This window comes from Podarcis raffonei, chromosome 8 (assembly GCF_027172205.1).
Source record: "Podarcis raffonei isolate rPodRaf1 chromosome 8, rPodRaf1.pri, whole genome shotgun sequence".
Taxonomy (NCBI): Eukaryota; Metazoa; Chordata; class Lepidosauria; order Squamata; family Lacertidae; genus Podarcis; species Podarcis raffonei.
In genome coordinates, this window is record NC_070609.1 from 9993306 (window position 1) to 10011225 (window position 17920).

The window sequence follows — 17920 nt, forward strand, 5'->3', positions numbered from 1 at the left end:
AGGAAGTGGATACAGTGGTGCCTCGCAAGACGAAATTAATTCGTTCCGCGAGTTTTTTCATCTTGCGATTTTTCCGTCTTGCGAAGCACGGTGTCGGGAAAGTTTTGGAAAAGCTTCAAAAGTCACCAAAGTCTTCAAAAACCTCAAAAAAGGCTACCACACCGCGTGCTATGAGTTGCTCCTCGAAGTCAAGTCGCAACTGTATTAACGGTTTTAAGAAAAAGGAAACAAACCTGCAAGACGTTTCCGTCTTGCGAAGCAAGCCCATAGGGGAAACCGTCTTGCGAAGCAGCTCAAAAAACCAAAAAACCCTTTCGTCTTGCAAGGTACCACTGTATTTGGAGCCCCCCCAAAAAAGCTCTCTCTGCTTTGTGGACTTTTTCAACCTTGCAAGCCAGCTTGCTGTGTAGAAGTGTGAGAATCAAGTCCTGATTCCTAAACTAGGGCAGATGCAGATGTTTTTTTGTTTTCGGGCAGGGAAAACATGTCAACTAAACAAGAGTCTTTGGGTTACGTAAAATCAACATATCAGTCTCATACAATAAATAAATTTATATCGAAAATCATTGTGTCATTTGTGCCCTTGCAGTATTTCAGTGGAAAATTAAAAAGGGCAGTGCCTGCATATAACCTCTTCATAAAAAAATCTGAGTCAGTGGTGGGTGTATCAGGATTCCACCCCTAGTTATGGTCAACAGAAAAGTCCTCCATATGCTTTCACAATTGACTGTTTTAGCAGTTCCTCTAAGTACGCAATACAGTGGACGCTTGGGTTGCGAATGTGATCCATGCGGGAGGCGCGTTCACAACCAGCAGCGCCGCGTCTGCGCAGGTTGCAATTCAGTGCTTCTGCGCATGTGCAAAGCATGATTTAGCGCTTCTGTGCATGCGCGACCGCCAAAACCCAGAAGTAACCTGTTCTGGTACTTCCAGGTTTTGGCGGGTCCGTAACCCAAAAAAACACAACCTGAAGCATCTGTAACCCAAGGTATGACTGTACTAATAATGCTATATACGTTCAGATAAAGCCATGTCCCATATTTTGTCTAACCAGCCACTCATGGCGAGTTCTGGTGTTTCCCAATGGCCAGCCAATTCCAAACAGCACCGCCGCAAGGAATGCAGAGACGAATTCCCCATAAATTAGGATGACACTGTGGTCTGGTTATCCAGAAGTCTCGAACCCACTTCTTGTCTCTACTGCAAAAGCCTGGCTTCTGTAGTCACAGCCAGAACACAGTCGTTCCAGGACTCAGCCAAAGCCTCCCCTCTCGCTTCTTGTCAGGCCTGACAACTGGAGCCGCACCTCTGTTTATATCTCAGAGCCCATCAAACAGAAATGGAAGACTGGCTCAGGAATGTTATCTGCAGTTGAAAGAAAGCCATGGCCTGAGCTGGGATTAAGCTTGGTTTGTGGAAAAAGCAAAACAGTGGCGAAGGGGAAGAGTTGAGGGGAAGGCCAGTGAAGGAGGAATAAGCAAAAGATTCATTAAGGTCTGTTGGTAATGGGGTAGACAGAGGAAAGAGATGTCTCTGGTCTTGTTTAAACTGAAGAATACACATACAGGCATGCCAAACTGGTCACTCCAGATAGATCACCAGGGCCGTCTTAAGCATATGTGGCGCTAGGGTGCAAAGATCCGCCCAGCGCCCACCCCCGTTGCCCAGAGTTGTCGACTTTTCTTTAGGGGGGGGACCCCAAAGTTGTTGACTTTTTTTTAGGGCGGGCCAGAGAGACATGCACAGCAGAGCTGGCCTGGCTGGCTGCCTCAGCAGCAACAGAGGAGCCCGAGGCGGAGGCAGCAGAGCAAGGCTGGGGCCGGGGCAACTTGGGGGGGGGCAAGCAGAGCCCAGCACAACAACAGTCGAGCCCGAGCCAGCGGCTTAATGAAGCCGGGTGCCTCATGTGAGCATCGTGTGCTGGACGGGCCTCTCGACGGCCCGCCAATCCCAGGCGCGCGGGAGGGCGGAGCCGGCCGGCTGCCTCAGCGCCTTGCTTGCCCACAGCAGAAGAGCTGCGGCGCTCCGATGGGCTCTGCTCCAATCAGAACTGGTTGTCAGTTCTTCCCAATCCCCGGACTCCAAATCTCAGCCCTGGACTCTTGGCCTGGTGCCCCTGAGAGCCTGGCGCCCAGGTTCCCCGCACCCCTAGCACCTATGGGTAAGACAGCCCTGTGGAGCACAGATAATCTGAACCTCTGCACCAGAAAGAACTGAATACAGTGGTACCTCGGGTTACATATGCTTCAGGTTACAGACTCCGCTAACCCAGAAATAGTACCTCGGATTAAGAACTTTGCTTCAGGATGAGAACAGAAATCATGCGGCAGCGGTGTAGCGGCCCCATTAGCTGAAGTGGTACCCTCAGGTTAAGAACAGTTTCAGGTTAAAAACGGACCTCCAGAACGAATTAAGTTCTTAACCCGAGGTACCACTATACACAGGTCGGGGGGGGGGGGAGCTCCCCCACATCTTGGGATGCCAGTTTACATTCAAGTCCAGGCTTGACACCACATATTCCCCCCCCCCCGATCACAGCTGGAAGAAAGAGGAAAGCCAATGGCAGTCTGGTTCCAAGCAAGGCCAAAGCATGCTAAATAAGCAAAGAACAGAGCAAAGGAAAGCAAGCAAAGACGTCAGGTGTATTGGCCCAAAATCTCAAGCACGTGAGGATCAGTGGATGGGTTGGCTAAGGACCCCCTAGCAAACACACCCCAGTGAGCTCACACATTTTTCCATATGTGGGAGAAGGGCCTGTTCAGTAATCTACGAAACATGGAACAACAGAAAACCTCTGGACACTGCCTGGCTTACAGATGGGTCAGCAAGCATAGCAACCCACAATCCCCACTTTCCCAACTTGAGCCCCCAAACAATACCTGGAGATAATAATCCTTCCTGGAAATTGCGGGGTTCCTTCATATACAGCAAATTTATGCGTCGCTTGGTACTTTGCCTAATTCTGTGGAGGCTACACAATCACTTAGAACAGCACAAAAAGTAAAAATAAGTGGTGGGGAAGAGGGAGGGAGGGAGAGAGAGAGAGAAGGAAGCAAGGTGAATCAATCAACAGCATCATATCTGTGTCAAGAATTGGCTTGGGGCTTTCTTCAGCATCCACTAATGCCTTGAATGTAAAAACACACACATTCTGGGGGTAATAGCTCTGGATTTTCCTAGGCTACCTGACAGGGTTGTTGTGAAGTTAAAATGGGGGGGCATATATGCTACCTTGAGCTCCTTGTATGAAAGGTGGGATATAATTGTAATAATGATAATAATAATAATAATAATAATAATAATAACAACAACAATAATAATAATACAGTGGTGCCTCGCAAGACGAAATTAATTTGTTCCGCGAGTTTTTTCGTCTTGCGATTTTTTTCGTCTTGTGAAGCACGGTTTCGGGAAAGCTTTGGAATAGCTTCAAAAATCACCAAAGTCTTCAAAAACCTCAAAAAAGGCTACCACACCGTGTGCTATGAGTTGCTCCTCGAAGTCAAGTCGCAACTGTATTAACGGTGTTAAGAAAAAGGAAAAAAAACTTGCAAGACGTTTCCATCTTGCAAAGCAAGCCCATAGGGAAAATCGTCTTGCGAAGCAACTCAAAAAACCAAAAACCCTTTCGTCTTGCGAGTTTTTTGTCTTGCGAGGCATTCGTCTTGTGAGGTACCACTGTAATAATAATAATAATACTTGCATCTTATATCCTTCATCCAAAACAGGGTCCGCCCGTGAAGACCTCACAGGGTGTTCAGATCCCCTGTAGGTCTGCTAGAAGAAGAAGAAAAGAGCTTGTCTCTGCCTCACAGAGAAGTATGGAAGGAGAAGGCGAACGAGAAAGACTCCAGTTGCCATAGCAATAGGGAGCTGGACGCTGCCGGCTTGGCTCCTGGGACAAAATTGACACAACTCATTTGTCTGTCTCCCAGCCTAACAAAGAGATGGGCTGGAACAAGGCTGACTGGGTTGGATCCCAGCCTGAACTCATCGACAGGCACCTGTCCTGGAAGTCCCGACATATTGAGGCTATGTGAACAAATAAAGAGGGTGCTCTCAGGCGTGTACAGAGTGAATTGGTGGCCTCCTTTGCAACAACAGCAGCTGCAACATCTGCAGAATGGACACCAACAGGTGGAGACCCTCACCAAACCTGAACAGGGGCTGCAGTTCAGTGCCAGAGGATCTGCTTTATCTAGGGCTGCCCTATTTCAAAAAGTAAAAACCAGGACACCCTGGCAGTTGCTGAGTTTTTCTAGGAAACCCCCAAAATTGTTGAGCTGTTTTTTCATTTGACAAAGCGGAAATTCCCCCTGGACGTCAATTCTGCCTTTGAAATCCCAGTAATGTCCCCCCAAAAATCCAGACATATGGCAGCCCTAGCTATACTTTCAAAACGTCCCAGGTGTGTCCTCCCCCCTGCCACACCCCCAAAGTAAGGTTCGGAAAACCAGGAAAGTCAATGCCGCCATTCCTATGCGCAGGTTAAAAATCACTGAAGCCACATCTACAGAATACAGTGTTACCTCGGGTTAAGTACTTAATTCGTTCCGGAGGTCCGTTCTTAACCTGAAACTGTTCGTAACCTGAAGCACCACTTTAGCTAATGGGGTCTCCTGCTGCCACTGCGCTGCGGGAGCACATTTTCTGTTCTCATCCTGAAGCAAAGCTCTTAACCCGAGGTACTATTTCTGGGTTAGCAGAGTCTGTAACCTGAAGCATATGTAACCCAAGGCACCACTGTATATTCAAACTATTCCCCGCCAAAAAAAGGAACCTGGGAGCTGTAGTTTGTTAAGTGTGCTGTGTGAGGGGTGAACTACAGTTCCCGGGATTCTTTGTGGGGAGGGGGAAGCCGTGACTGCTAAATTAGTGCTCCAAATGTGCTTTAAAGGAGGTTCCCGGCACGTTTATCCAAGGTAGCTGCATATCCAAAAAACCTCTGGGTAGCCACGGGGACACGGAAGATGAAGCTCTCTTGCTAAATTTCATGCACAAAGCTGCACAGCACAACATGTCAGCCACGTCCTGGCATACTGAGACTCTTGTACATAGGAGGGTTAGATACGTAAGGAAGCCTGCCAAGATATCGTAGCTCTTTGGGGCAAGGGTGAGTCAACAAGCAGGAGACAGCGGATTCAAGAAACACAAGGGTGTGGGGATGTTGAGGTGTGGGCAAGGGCAGAGAGGGGCCAGAATTACCCTGTGGGTGCCAACCGGGCTTCTAAAATAAAAAATCCTCCCCAAAGCCACACCCCCCCACCAGCACTCTCCCCAGGGTGAGCAAACCTCAACTCAGCAGAGGCAGGAGAGGGTTAACCCCGTCCTTGCTGCAGTTGCCTCCTCAGGGGCATGGCTCCCAGTCCGCTTTTCTCATGCTAATGATGAGTTCTGGCTCTTGGGCAGACAAGGGAGGGAAGGAGAGGGAGGAAGAAATGGGTGGAGGATGGGAGCAAAGAGGGGAAATATTTTCAGACCTATCTGGGGGCGGGCGGGGAGGGGGGGTTGTGAGTGAGCTCGCAGCACTGCGGGGGAAGAGAGACAGCAAAGAGAATTCTGCATCAGTCATAGTTTTGAGCATTTATAGGAGGGTGCATGTATGTGATTAAAAGATGCTCTCTGCAACATGAGAGGAGGAAGGCGAATGATGCACATGGTTTTAACTTAATTACAAGCAAAGCAGCGTCTCTGCCCAGCTTAAGAGGCACACAAGTCTAGTAAAGAGGTGCCATTAGTTTCATCATGCAAGTCTTTCTCTCCATTGTTGCGAAGGAACAAGATGGGTTAGAACAAACTAATCAGGAACTGGTCTGCTTGGGCCTCACTATAGCCACACTCACACCATGCTATCCCGCCAAAGAACCTGAGAACTATAATTTGTCCAAGGTGCTGAGATGTGTCAGAAGGCCCCAGTTCCCCTCCCAGAGCTACAATTCCCAGTTAAGAGGGACCCAATAGTTAAACCACTCTGGGAACTGTAGGGGGGGGTCTCCTGTCAACTCTCAGACCCTTTAACAAACTACAGCTCCCAGAATCCTCCGGGGGAAGCCACAAGTGGTATCACAGTGCTTTAAAAGAATGTGTGAATGTGGCCGCTGTATGGCATCATTGGAGAACTTGGGGAAGGGCTAGCACAGTGGAAGAGCATCCATCTGTCTTACATGCAAAAAGTCCCAGGTTCAACGCTCCAATACTTTGGCCACCTCATGAGAAGAGAAGACTCCCTGGAAAAGACCCTGATGTTGGGAAAGATGGAGGGCACAAGGAGAAGGGGACGACAGAGGACAAGATGGTTGGATAGTGTTCTCGAAGCTATCAGCATGAGTCTGACCAAACTGCAGGAGGCAATGGAAGACAGGAGTGCCTGGCGCGCTCTGGTCCAGGGGGTCACGAAGAGTCGGACACAACTAAACAACAACAATGGTCCATTTTCACCATGTAAGCAAAGTGATGCCTTTGGCTTAAAATGTCTCTGTTAGAAGGATGGCATCTCCACTGAATACTGCAACACAGGAACGACGTCTGGTGTGCAACGTGCAGGACACTATTTCTACATTTCAAGTCCAAATGTCAGGTCACCTCACCCACACACATATGCCAGTTTTCAAGAGCAAGAAGAGGAAAAATGCGGGAACAAAGTGAAAAACACTGAACCCAAAGCCTCACCGAGTAGCACTGTGCTTTGCAAGTTTGTGTGTGTGTGTCTGTGTACACGCGTGCGCACGTACACCCACCAACACCCCATTTGGGAAATGTACTTCTTCGTCACAGGTGAATTTTGCACACATACTTTTACTGCTGACCTCTCCCCGCCAAATAACAGGAACTGCTAGAAGCTATTTAGTCTGAAATATGTCGCAATACTCTGTGACACACTACTGCACTTCCTTAACACTAACAGCAAACACAAAATATGGAGTACAGACTGGACTGTAGCCAAAATAGGAGAGTGATCGGGAGAGCTCTGAGATTTGAAGTAGCGCCCCACCACCACCCTGGGGGGAAAAAAAAACCTTTCGAAAAAGAAAAACACAGAGGCAATAACACAGTCCACTGAAGATGGAGTATGCTCTGGCAGCTATGGCACGTTGGCCATGAGCTGGGAAAATAAAACAGAAAAGGGTTGCGAGAAGCAGAATGCCCTGCTTCAATTCCTTACGGCTCAGCACCCTAGAGGAAGGCATAACTTGAGGAGGGCACAGAAGCAACCTGGTTTGGGACGGGGCGGCTTGAGCATATGGCACCGATTTTGGCTGTAGCAGCTGCCCATTAGTTTCCGGGCCCAATTCAAAGAGATGGTTTGGACCTCTAAAGCTTTCAGTGACTCAGGACCACAATACCTCCAGGACTGCCTCTCCCCATATGAACCAACCTAGGCCCTGCAATGATCATCTGAGGCCCTTCCTTGTGTGCCTCCTCCATGAGAGGCCCAGAGGGTGGCAACACAAGAAAGGGGCCTTTTCTGCAGTGGCTCCCCATTTGCAGAATGCTCACCCCAGAGAGGCTCGCCTGGTGCCTTTGTTATAGATCCTTCCTCTTCAACTGGACCTTTGGCTGACTAATATCTTATACCACCACCCCCTTTTAAATGTGTTTGTGGGTTTGTTGTTGTTAATCATGCACTTTGTGCTTTTATGTTGCATTTTTATGTTGTGAACTGCCCCGAGATCTGCGGCTGAAGGGCTCTTAATGCAAATATAATAAATAAATAATAACCTGTTGCAAGTCCCACCTGTCTCCTTTTGCTCTCAAACCCTTTCAGGTTGAAAGAATGGCCTTTTATCCAACGGAAGTTCATAGCCAAGTAGTAATTGAAACACTCCCCACCCCAATTTCAAAAGTCTGCACCCCTCCAGCAGCAAACTCAAGATACTGAGCGCAGACAGGACTGCAGTCAAAATGGAAGGCTGCGAATTCATGGGACATAAGGACCTTATTGTGCAGAATGAAGAGATAAGGTTCCTTCCTAGGCTTCTGTACACATTAGCAGAAGGTGCATGTCTTTGATGCCTGGTGGCGCCTACTCCAAGCTACCAATATATGCATGACACCCTAAGAGTGCTGGTGAAAACAGTTTTGAACAGAGCCAGAAAAAGAAGCCCCAATTCCTATACCAGCAGCCTTGGACAGATGCAACGGTGTGCTGCTGCTGTTTTGCAGGACTTGAGAGGTTTAAAACCCAAACTAGAACGGCTTGTGCCCTGTCTGCTCGCCCTGCATATTTTAAAAATTTAACCCAAACTGCATAAAGGGATCCACAGCACACTTGCAAGGACACAGGCCATGTAAAAAGTTGCCACGAACTCTTTTACTGCTGGGCCAGGGCAGCGGGGTAGGGAAGTGAGGAACAGGAAACATGCATATCTTTTTTATACACCCATTAGATGACGGGCATTTGGAATTACCCCTGTATGTGAGCTAAGCACATTGGTGACGCTTTTATGTACACATATAACAGTTTTCACACACGCACACACAAAGCCAGCTGGTAATGCTCAAGGAATAAGCATTTCCACTTCTTTGGTCTTACAGTTTTATAAGCTTGCCTCGTTGTGGAGGAGTCTTCAGGGAGGGATTAGAAGGGCTCTTGAAGATGCTATAGAAATACCTCTACAAAAGCACTATTTTTGTACAAAAGTTACTACTACTTTGATTCCCCTTTGTGGAAGGAGCCCACCAGTTTAAGCCTGCCCTTCCCCCTCAGTTTACGTTTTTGTACTTGTCAATAGGATTGCTATCATTTTACTGTTACAGCTTCTGTTAACTCAGACCCTCTGAGCATGCGCAGAGTGCGTTCCCCTCTCCGGTAAAAAATCAAGCTCTTTGGGGGACAGGAACTGAGGGGAAAGTACCGAGCACAGAGTCCCCTTTTGGAAAGCTTTGAAATACGCCTTAGTCTTCCCTCAGAAAGACGCTCCTCCATCAAAAGACGCTGAAGCAAATTCACTTCAGAGCAGCTGAAGTGAGCAGGAGATAAAAAGCATGTGCATATGAGGCCTTCTCTGCACTGTACATTTAGAGCACTGTTGTTGTTTAGTCGTGTCCAACTCTTTGTGACCCCCTGGACCAGAGCACGCCAGGCACTCCTGTCTTCCACTGCCTCCTGCAGTTTGGGCAAACTCATGTTGCTAGCTTCGAGAACACTATCCAACTATCTCGTCCTCTGTCGTCCCCTTCTCCTTGTGCCCTCCATCTTTCCCAACATCAGGGTCTTTTCCAGGGAGTCTTCTCTTCTCATGAGGTGGCCAAAGTATTGGAGCCTCAGCTTCAGGATCTGTCCTTCCAGTGAGCACTCAGGGCTGATTTCCTTCAGAATGGAGAGGCTTGATCTTCTTGCAGTCCATGGGACTCTCAAGAGTCTCCTCCAGCACCATAGTTCAAAAGCATCAATTCTTTGGCGATCAGCCTTCTTGATGGTCCAGCTCTCACTTCCAGCACTATGGTCCAGCACTATTACACTGCTTTTACAGTCATGGCTTCCCTCAAAGAAACCTGGGAACTGTAGTTTGCTAAGGGTTCTTAGAGTTGTTAGGAGACCGCTATTCCTCAACCTGAGCTACAATTCCCAGAGTGTCTGAATGCCTCGCTCCAGGGACCTTGGGGAAATTGTAGCCCCGAGAGGGGAATAAGGTGTCCCACAACAACTCTCGGCACCCATAACGGCACCCCAGGATTCTTTGGGGGAAACCATGGCTGTTAAAGTGGTATCATACTGCTTTAAATGTATAGTGCAGATGCCCGCAGTCCAGAGTCAAAAAAAGGCATACAAGTGTAGGAGAAAAGTCTCCAGAGCGATGGTCACTGTTTGGTGCAGCACTGCTTGGCACTAAAACATAAAACAGAGTGATGACTATCAGACGCGTCACTTTCTAAGGCGTAGGCAAAGGTAAATGTTTCCTCAAGGGGCCGGGCAGGTGAAATGAAGGCTGTTATTTACGGGCAGCCGCATCAGGATCTTTTGTCAAGTTTTGCCAACTTAAAAACAACCAGAGGACTTTCCTCCTGCGGAAATAGGGTATTGTTTCTGGGGGGGGGGGTGCCCACCGAGGGCCTTCCTCCCGGAAGGTTCCAGAAGAACCTGAGGATACTCCTTTGCCTTTGGAAAGGGAAGGCAAATAATACCTCATGATTACCTCACCAATTACCTCATGATTACCACCCCAAGTTCAGCATCAAGGGAAGGCGTGTACAGACACACCGGATGTCCCACAACAAACACAATTGCTAAATAACAACTGTGCTCTCAAACCAAGCGCATCTTGATGTGGAGAAAGAGCCTCAAGCTCCAGAAAGCCTCCAAAAAATAACACACACACACCCCAAAAAAAACCCAGTAGCCAAGTTTGCATTCATATGACACATGCTGGTTTGTGGGTAGATCCCACAGTACCTTATCCACACATGATAGTGGGAAGTGGCTTGTCTCAAGCAGAAAATGCTCGCCGCCTCACAAATCAACGTATTTGGGCACTTGGGAGAAATGAGAAAAGGGAAGTCTACATCACAGCCTGCAAATTTATTACTTTCCTCAGAGGTAGGAGAGCTGGTGCGGTTAAGTGAAGTCAGCTTAGAAGAACAGGGAAACGCAGATTCAAATCCCTACTTAAAACTGATTGAAGCCGGGTTTTAAAATTTCAAATCAGATCTCTGGAAAACAGAACGTCGGTTATGTTTCCATTAATATCTTTCTATCTGTCCCTGCAAGCGCTCCAATTGGAAAATAGCCTTTACCAAAGGCGTCATGGACTTTGAAGAAGCACAAACTCAGAGAGAAACGACCCAAAAGGAAGGCACCTTTGGCAAACCCCTCATCGTGATCAACTTCTGCCCAGAAACCTATGTCCCCACAGCGGAAGGACGTGTGGACGCAGAATTGGCCTCCACAGTCACTTACAGACACACCGTTAATGCCACGTTCTTGGAAGACAATCTTATGAGGGATCACAACTTTTTCAGCAGGGGTCTGTCCCTCAGACCTTGTGGGGGGCCGGACTATATTTTGGAAAAAATAATAATGAACGAATTCCTATGCCCCACAAATAACCCAGAAATGCATTTTAAATAAAAGGACACATTCTACTCATGTAAAAACACGCTGATTCCTGGACCGCTTGCAGGCCGGATTTAGAAGGCAACTGAGCCGGATCCAGCCCCCGGGCCTTAGTTTGCCTACCCATGAAATAGAAGATCTGTCCCTGCTATAAAATAACCCTGGCTGTTAATTCATGGAGCATCCATATCAACACAGGGTGCATTTTATTTATACTTTCCTGCAAGTAAGTCCCATTGAACTCAATGGGGCTTACAAGAAGAACTACATAATCTACACGTTGAAACCATGACTCAACATACCGAGAGGAAAGCCTGCTTTTCTGTGGGAAACAAATTGGTGGGGAAAGCATGAAGTATTCTGAAATGATATATTGTGTTTATTTTTGTCCAAATTATGATTTCAGATTGCCAGCCAGAAATGAATGGACATTTAATTTCCATGGCCCAAAGATAAGCAGAACGATTTTCAAGGAAATGATGTTGCTTAGTATCCTTATATGCACACAGAAAACTCAAAGCAGATACTGTTAATTCACAACTGCACTTCTAAAGCAATTGCATATACATGCACAGCACAAAAGACATGTGAGCTGCATGACTCCAGGATTTGGAATATGCCTCTGCATAAATATAGAAATTTCTTATGTGCTTCATAAGCACATAGGTTTTATTTGTTATAGCAACCAATTAATATGCATGCTTGCCCTGGGTATGCCTGAATCAGAAGATGAGAAAGCTAGTTTAAATGAATGGTTTTGAACTGGGCCTTTTTCTGGCCAATTTAAGTTACCTGTTTTAAAAACCAACCCTCAAGGATGTATTTCTACCTAACAAAATGGTACAACGGAATTGTGGGCAAAGGAAAAGTTTTCCACAGAGAAACACATTCAATACCCAATACACAATGGTCAGGGCATTATTCCTTAAAAAACAACAACCAGAGGCTTGAAACACTGGCATGGCCAACAGCCGAACAACAGTTCATCCCCCAAAATCCTACAATAATGCACCTACTGAAAGGGTTAACATTACCCAGCTATCATCCCGGCTTTTTAACTGTTTTATATCAGGATTGTGAACCATTTCACACTGCCTCTATGCAAACAACACTTTTCTATGGATTGTTGTCACTTTTGCATGATGGTTGCGTTATTTTATCTAATATTTCGTTCTGACCCACCCAAAGAATGTGGAAAGATGGATTGCTGTATAAATCCCCGAAAAAGCACGGCAGTAGGTCAGCCATACTGGTAATAGGTCAGACCACAGAGTAACAAAGGGAAACTGAGGTCGCCCAGGAACTTAGAACATTTGAACATAAGAAGAGGCTACTGAATCAGGCCAATGGCCCATCTAGTCCAGCACTCTGTTCTCACACCCAAATAGGAAACCAGCAAGCAAGACTGGAGCACATGAGCCCTCTCCCCTCCTGTAAAGGTAAAGGGACCCCTGACCATTAGGTCCAGTCGTGGCCGACTCTGGGGTTGCACAGCTTCCGGGTCATGTGTCCAGCATGACTAAGCCGCTTCTGGCGAACCAGAGCAGCGCACGGAAACACCGTTTACCTTCCCACCAGAGCAGTACCTATTTATCTACTTGCACTTTGACGCACTTTCGAATTGCTAGGATGGCAGGAGCAGGGACCAAGCAACGGGAGCTCACCCCGTCGTGGGGATTCGAACCGCCGACCTTCTGATCGCCAAGTCCTAGGCTCTGTGGTTTAACCCACAGCGCCACCCGCGTCCCCTCCAGCAACTGGTCTTCAGAAGCAATCTTGAAGGCAGAGTATAGCCATTATGGCTAGTAGCCATTGATGGCCTTCTGCTCATGAACTCATGTCCAGTCCTCTTTTGACACCATTGAAATATTTGTTTAGCTGGGCTTTTTGGGCCCATGAGGAAGTCTGGATTTTTGAGCAAGTGCTGTAGGTCATTTGTCTCCTCTACTCCTCTACTCTCCTGTTCCCCAAGAGGGACAGAAAGAGCATGTTCACATGCACCTTCTCTGCTTTTCCAAGGGATAAAGATAAAAAGCTAGATTCAGCACAACTAATCCAACCAGACTTGAAAAAGCACATAGAGCTGAAAGAGGAAGTAGGGAAGAAATTCCCTCTTCCAGCTTCCTGCTCCAGAATGCTATGCATTTTCCAAGTCTTCCTTTTTCTTCAAGGTAGAAAAGGGTAACCCAGCTTGGCATCTCATCACAAGGTGGCAGGGGGGGCGGTTCAGAGGCTTTGTGGGTGCCAGGAGAAGGTCTCAAGGGTACCACTGCACCCACATGATGGCAATAGCCACCTCCTGCCTGCCCTAAACATCTGACAGCAGCTCCTAACAAACAAATGCAGAAGTGCCCCGTCGTCTTTTTCTCACGTTTTGTCAGACTGCGGTCGTTCCATGGAACTTCCTCCTCGATGAGAAGATGCGTCACGGCAGACAAAATTCCCTTAGCCATGATTTGTGCCCATCTTCCTCACCCAGCCACAGAAAAGCAACAGATTGTGTCCTGGTGTAATAAAAGAGGGCTTGTATTCTGCCCTTGCAAACCAATTGTGCACCTGAGGAATCCTCTGCGATGCTCAAGGAATCGGCAGTCGACAAGGTTCCCCAAACGAAACGGGGTTTTAAAAGCCAATGGAACATCAGAAGGTGCCTTATGCCAGCTCAGGCTGTCCACTGTCTCCTCAAGATTGGCAGAAGCTCCTCAGAGAAGGTCCTTCCTCCATCACTGGCCATTGAACCCAATGCCTGCTGCATCCAAGGCACCACCTGAGGCACCGTCTTCTCCATCAAAGGACTCCGGTCACAGCAGCTAGGAACAGGGGGACCGAGGCAGTAAAGCTTCTGAATGCCAGCTGCCGGAAGCCATAAAAGAGAACAGTGCTCTTGTGCTCAGGTCCTGCTTAAGGGTTTGCCACCAGCATCTGCTTGGCCACTGGGATCACAGGATGCTGGACAAGATGGCCCTGTGGCCTGATCCATCAGGGCTCATCTTACTCCTTAAGACCTCTTTCGGAAAGCGACACGTCTCTAATCACCAAGCGCCAAGGACAAACAACAAGCGATGGAACCCACCATCTTGTCCTGTCGCTGGCAAGCCCCTTGGCTGAATCCCAGGGCCCCCCTGCTAGACGTGGAGGTCTGGGTTAGGAAGATGGTACCTTTTCGTGTGATCTATCATCTAGACATTGCAGTTCTTAATTGTCTTTGCAAACGGGAGTCCTCTGTTCCTTCGCAAAGCTGCTTTCAAGAAGCAGCCTATGAAGGTGAGAAGGGAACTTCCCCCTAGCAACTACCTGCACAGATGCTCAGCTCAGCTACACCAAGCTGTGCAAGGCAGCCTTTCATCGAGACCAGAGAACAGCAGGGAGCGCACAGCAAATGCTTCCAGGCATCACTGCTGGATACAAAATAATAAGCAACAGAGCTATGCTGGTGTGTGTGTGTGTGTCTGTATTTGACAAATAGCACACTAGCCACAAGCAGATCCTACTAGAAACACATTACAGTCCAGGGTTGGGTGGAGATCTGGGCAACTGATCATTTCAGGGGTGAGATCTACAGGTTGCAGTGATGATCATGCAACCAGTTACATTATGCGTGCAAGTCCCCAAGGAGCTCATTCAGATCTGCCCATCAGAAACTCAGCAAAGGTTCCCGCTATTCCCACCCCAAGCATAAAAAGAAAACAAGCTAACAGAGCTAAATCAACCAAGATCACACCGAATACTAAGCGCCATGGATTCCTTGGGAGACTAAACATTCCGGGGCGCTGCAGCTGTGGAATAGCTGGAAGAGAGCTTGGGAGAGAGACTGGGGGCGCAGAAGGAAGGCTGGTCCTCGCTTTCCCCACCGCCCCTGAAATTCTCCGGATTCCTGCGGGGAGGGGGCGAGGGAGGATCCCAGAGGAAGGGGGAGTGGTGGGGCTGGCGGATCCTCAAGGCAGAGAGCTCGCCGGCTCCGGCCAGGTGAGGAAGTGTTCCGGGGCGTCTCCTCCCGCTCCGCCTTTCCCAGGGCGCCCAGCCAGAGAAACAGGTTCCCTGGGCCTCGCCATCTTGGGAGGGAGGGGGCGGAGAAAGAAACTTTATCCGGCAACTGGGCTGCTGCGGAGGAAAGCGGTTTGGGAGAGCCATGGGGCGGAGGCGGGAGGGAGAAATCGAATTCGGAGCGAGGAGGGTCGCCAGCAGCCAGAATCGGGAGAAAGCAAAGGGTGCGACGGCGGCGGCGCCGGGAAGGAACCGGCGAGCGGGGAGTTCGCTCCGCGCTGGAGAAGGAGGCGCAGACCTGCGCTTTTGGGGAGGAGGAATCCCCAAGGAGACCAGATCCTGGCACTGCGGATCCAGGGCAGCCGAAGGAGAGTCCAGCCGGGAGGAGAGCGAGGGAAGCGGGTGGGCACTGGGCGGCTGGAGACGGCGCCGGGCTTACCGGAGAGCAGGCAGAAGAGGAGGCTCGCGAAGGCGCACGAACTCCGAGGCGCGCCCATGGGGCGGTGGAGGGTCCGGGCAGCAGATCAAGCGCCGGCTGGGACTCCGCTCTGGCTCCTCGAGGCGTCCGTCCGTCCGTCCGGCGCTGGATCGGCTTCAGCCTTAGAATCAGTCCCGTCTCTTTCGGGGGAAGAAGCGGCTCCTCGCGCTCCGTGGCGACAACTGCTGCGTCTCCGCAGCTTGCGCGTTGCTACTGCTGCAATCGCCCGGTGCGCCTTTGGCGCCGCCCCCCGAGGGGAGGAGGGAAGGGGTGGCCACGCCCAGTCGGGGTTTCGCCCCCGGTTTACCGAACCCCCGCCTTCTCCCGTCCCACCTCAACCCGGGGCAAGCGCACCTGTCTGGCTGGCACTACCGAGGTTTCCCTCATTTGGAGCTCACGTTATATGGGGAACCTCACAGGGATGAATGGGTCGCGCCCTTTAAGGAAAGGTGTGTGCAGGATCTTGACCTCTCTGTGCCTTAGAAGTATTTATTGTTGGGGTTTTTTGTATCTTTATTACAGATCTCATTTTGATTGATGTGGAAATTGTTCAGTTTGGTTGAGTATTTGTTTAATTTCTCATGTATTGTTCATGGCCACTTTTGTTAAGTTGTAGTTCAGAATTTTTTTCAGATTGTAAGCTGCCTTGAGCATGGTTTGAACTGTGGAAAGGCGGCATACAAATAAAATTATGTATGTGTGTGTGGAATCACATCTGGGCAAGAGGAGGGAAGATCATCCCATCGATTTCACGTTTTGGGGAGATTCGGGCACGCAGCTTGCTTCCTCTTCGGGAGGGTTTAGGTCAGGGGTCAGCAAACTTTTTCAGCAGGGGGCTGGTCCACTGCCCCTCAGACCTTGTGGGGGGCCGGACTATATTTTGGGGGGGTGGGAAATGAACGAATTCCTATGCCCCATAAATAACCCCGAGATGCGTTTTAAATAAAAGCACACATTCTACTCCGGTAAAAACACGCTGGTTCCTGGACCGTTTGTGGGCCAGATTTAGAAGGTGATTGGGCCGGATCCAGCCCCTGGGCCTTAGTTTGTCTACCCATGGTTTAGGTCTTGCTGGTTGCCATTATTTTCTTAGGAAGGCTTGGTCCCCTACTCACGCATTTGGAAAGGATTTGCTTGATGCGGAGAGCGCCCTGCGTTCACATGAATGTGCACCCCACAGGAACTGATCCTGTGCAGATTTAGGCAGTCCATTTGGGGCTCAGCCCCTGGGTCCAAATTTATTTCTTCATCGAACAAGATTTCTCTGCCACTTGATTGTAGTAAAACCTCAGCGAGCGGTTTACAAAAAGAATAAAAAGTATCTGTACAACTTTAAAGGATGGTCGCAACCATGCCTGCTCTGAACCCTTCTGTGGCTCTGTTAACTTTTATGTATATTTTATTGATATCAGCAGCTCTGTGAAAGCAAATTTAGTCAATTGATTGTATGAGTTTTTAATCAAGGGATAGCTCAATTTGTACACAGCATGAGAGTCTTAATTTCAGGGTGGTGGGTTCCAGCCCACCTTGAACAAAAGATTCCTATACTGCATGTGGTTGAACCTTGTGGTCCCTTCAAACTCTACACTTCTGTTATTCCAAGTTGTATATCTGGGGAAACAATATTTTTGAAGCAAGAAGCACCTGGGTTATTTTGGGGTTGGAAGTTGCCCGCCTGCATTTGTAGCTAATGGTAGCCTTTTAAAATGCCACCTGTGTGTGACAAAACACAACAGCTAAGACCAGGTGCAGTTTTCTAAACACTTGTATTAAAATACATTTATGTTTCCTGCCCTATTATTTGTGGGGCAAGTTTTTGGTCCACTAGATTTTTTTTTTATAAACCGTGCAGTTCTTTTACATCTCTTTTTACTGAATTCACTGAAGCTTCCTCAGAGGAAAGTGGGTACGTATGTGATTGCAGCCTCCAGTGATTAATCTGATCAATTAATGAAACATTGCCACCATAATATCACTCTCTTGAATGCAAAGGGAATGTGATGGGGCTTGCTTACTAAGAAAAGTAGGTGGGGTTGTAAGCTAAATCCTTGTCCTGCCCTACAGTGTTCTGTTTTTTTAACTTTCCATGTTTTTAACTCTCCATAACCATTGCCTGTTCTGTCTTTCCATGATACCTTAGAGAGGGCAATCCTCTGATGTTTACTTGCAAGTAAAGCCTGGTGCTGATACCTTACCCCCATTCCTGCCCCTTAGAAATCAAGCACTGCTTTTCTCTGAATTACCGTATTTTATGCTCTATAAGACTCACTTTTTCCCTCCTAAAAAGTAAGGGGGGATGTGTGTGCATCTTATGGAGCGAATACAGGCTGCGCAGCTATCCCAGAAGCCAGAACAGCAAGAGGGATCGCTGCTTTCACTGCGCAGCCATCCCTCTTGCTGTTCTG

The 17920-nt window shown here is 48.4% G+C and overlaps 1 protein-coding gene across 3 annotated transcripts in view; it reads right to left on the reverse strand.

Moving 5' to 3' along the window:
• The window catches only part of NECTIN2 (nectin cell adhesion molecule 2), a 95018-nt gene extending 79252 nt beyond the window's left edge, over positions 1–15766 (reverse strand). For all 3 annotated transcript variants that reach the window (XM_053397839.1, XM_053397837.1, XM_053397838.1), the window contains exon 1: positions 15477–15766. In XM_053397839.1, the coding sequence (XP_053253814.1) occupies positions 15477–15534 (58 nt within the window). In that variant the 5' untranslated portion in view covers positions 15535–15766. The remainder of the gene's footprint in view (positions 1–15476) is intronic.
• Positions 15767–17920: the final 2154 nt, after the last annotated feature.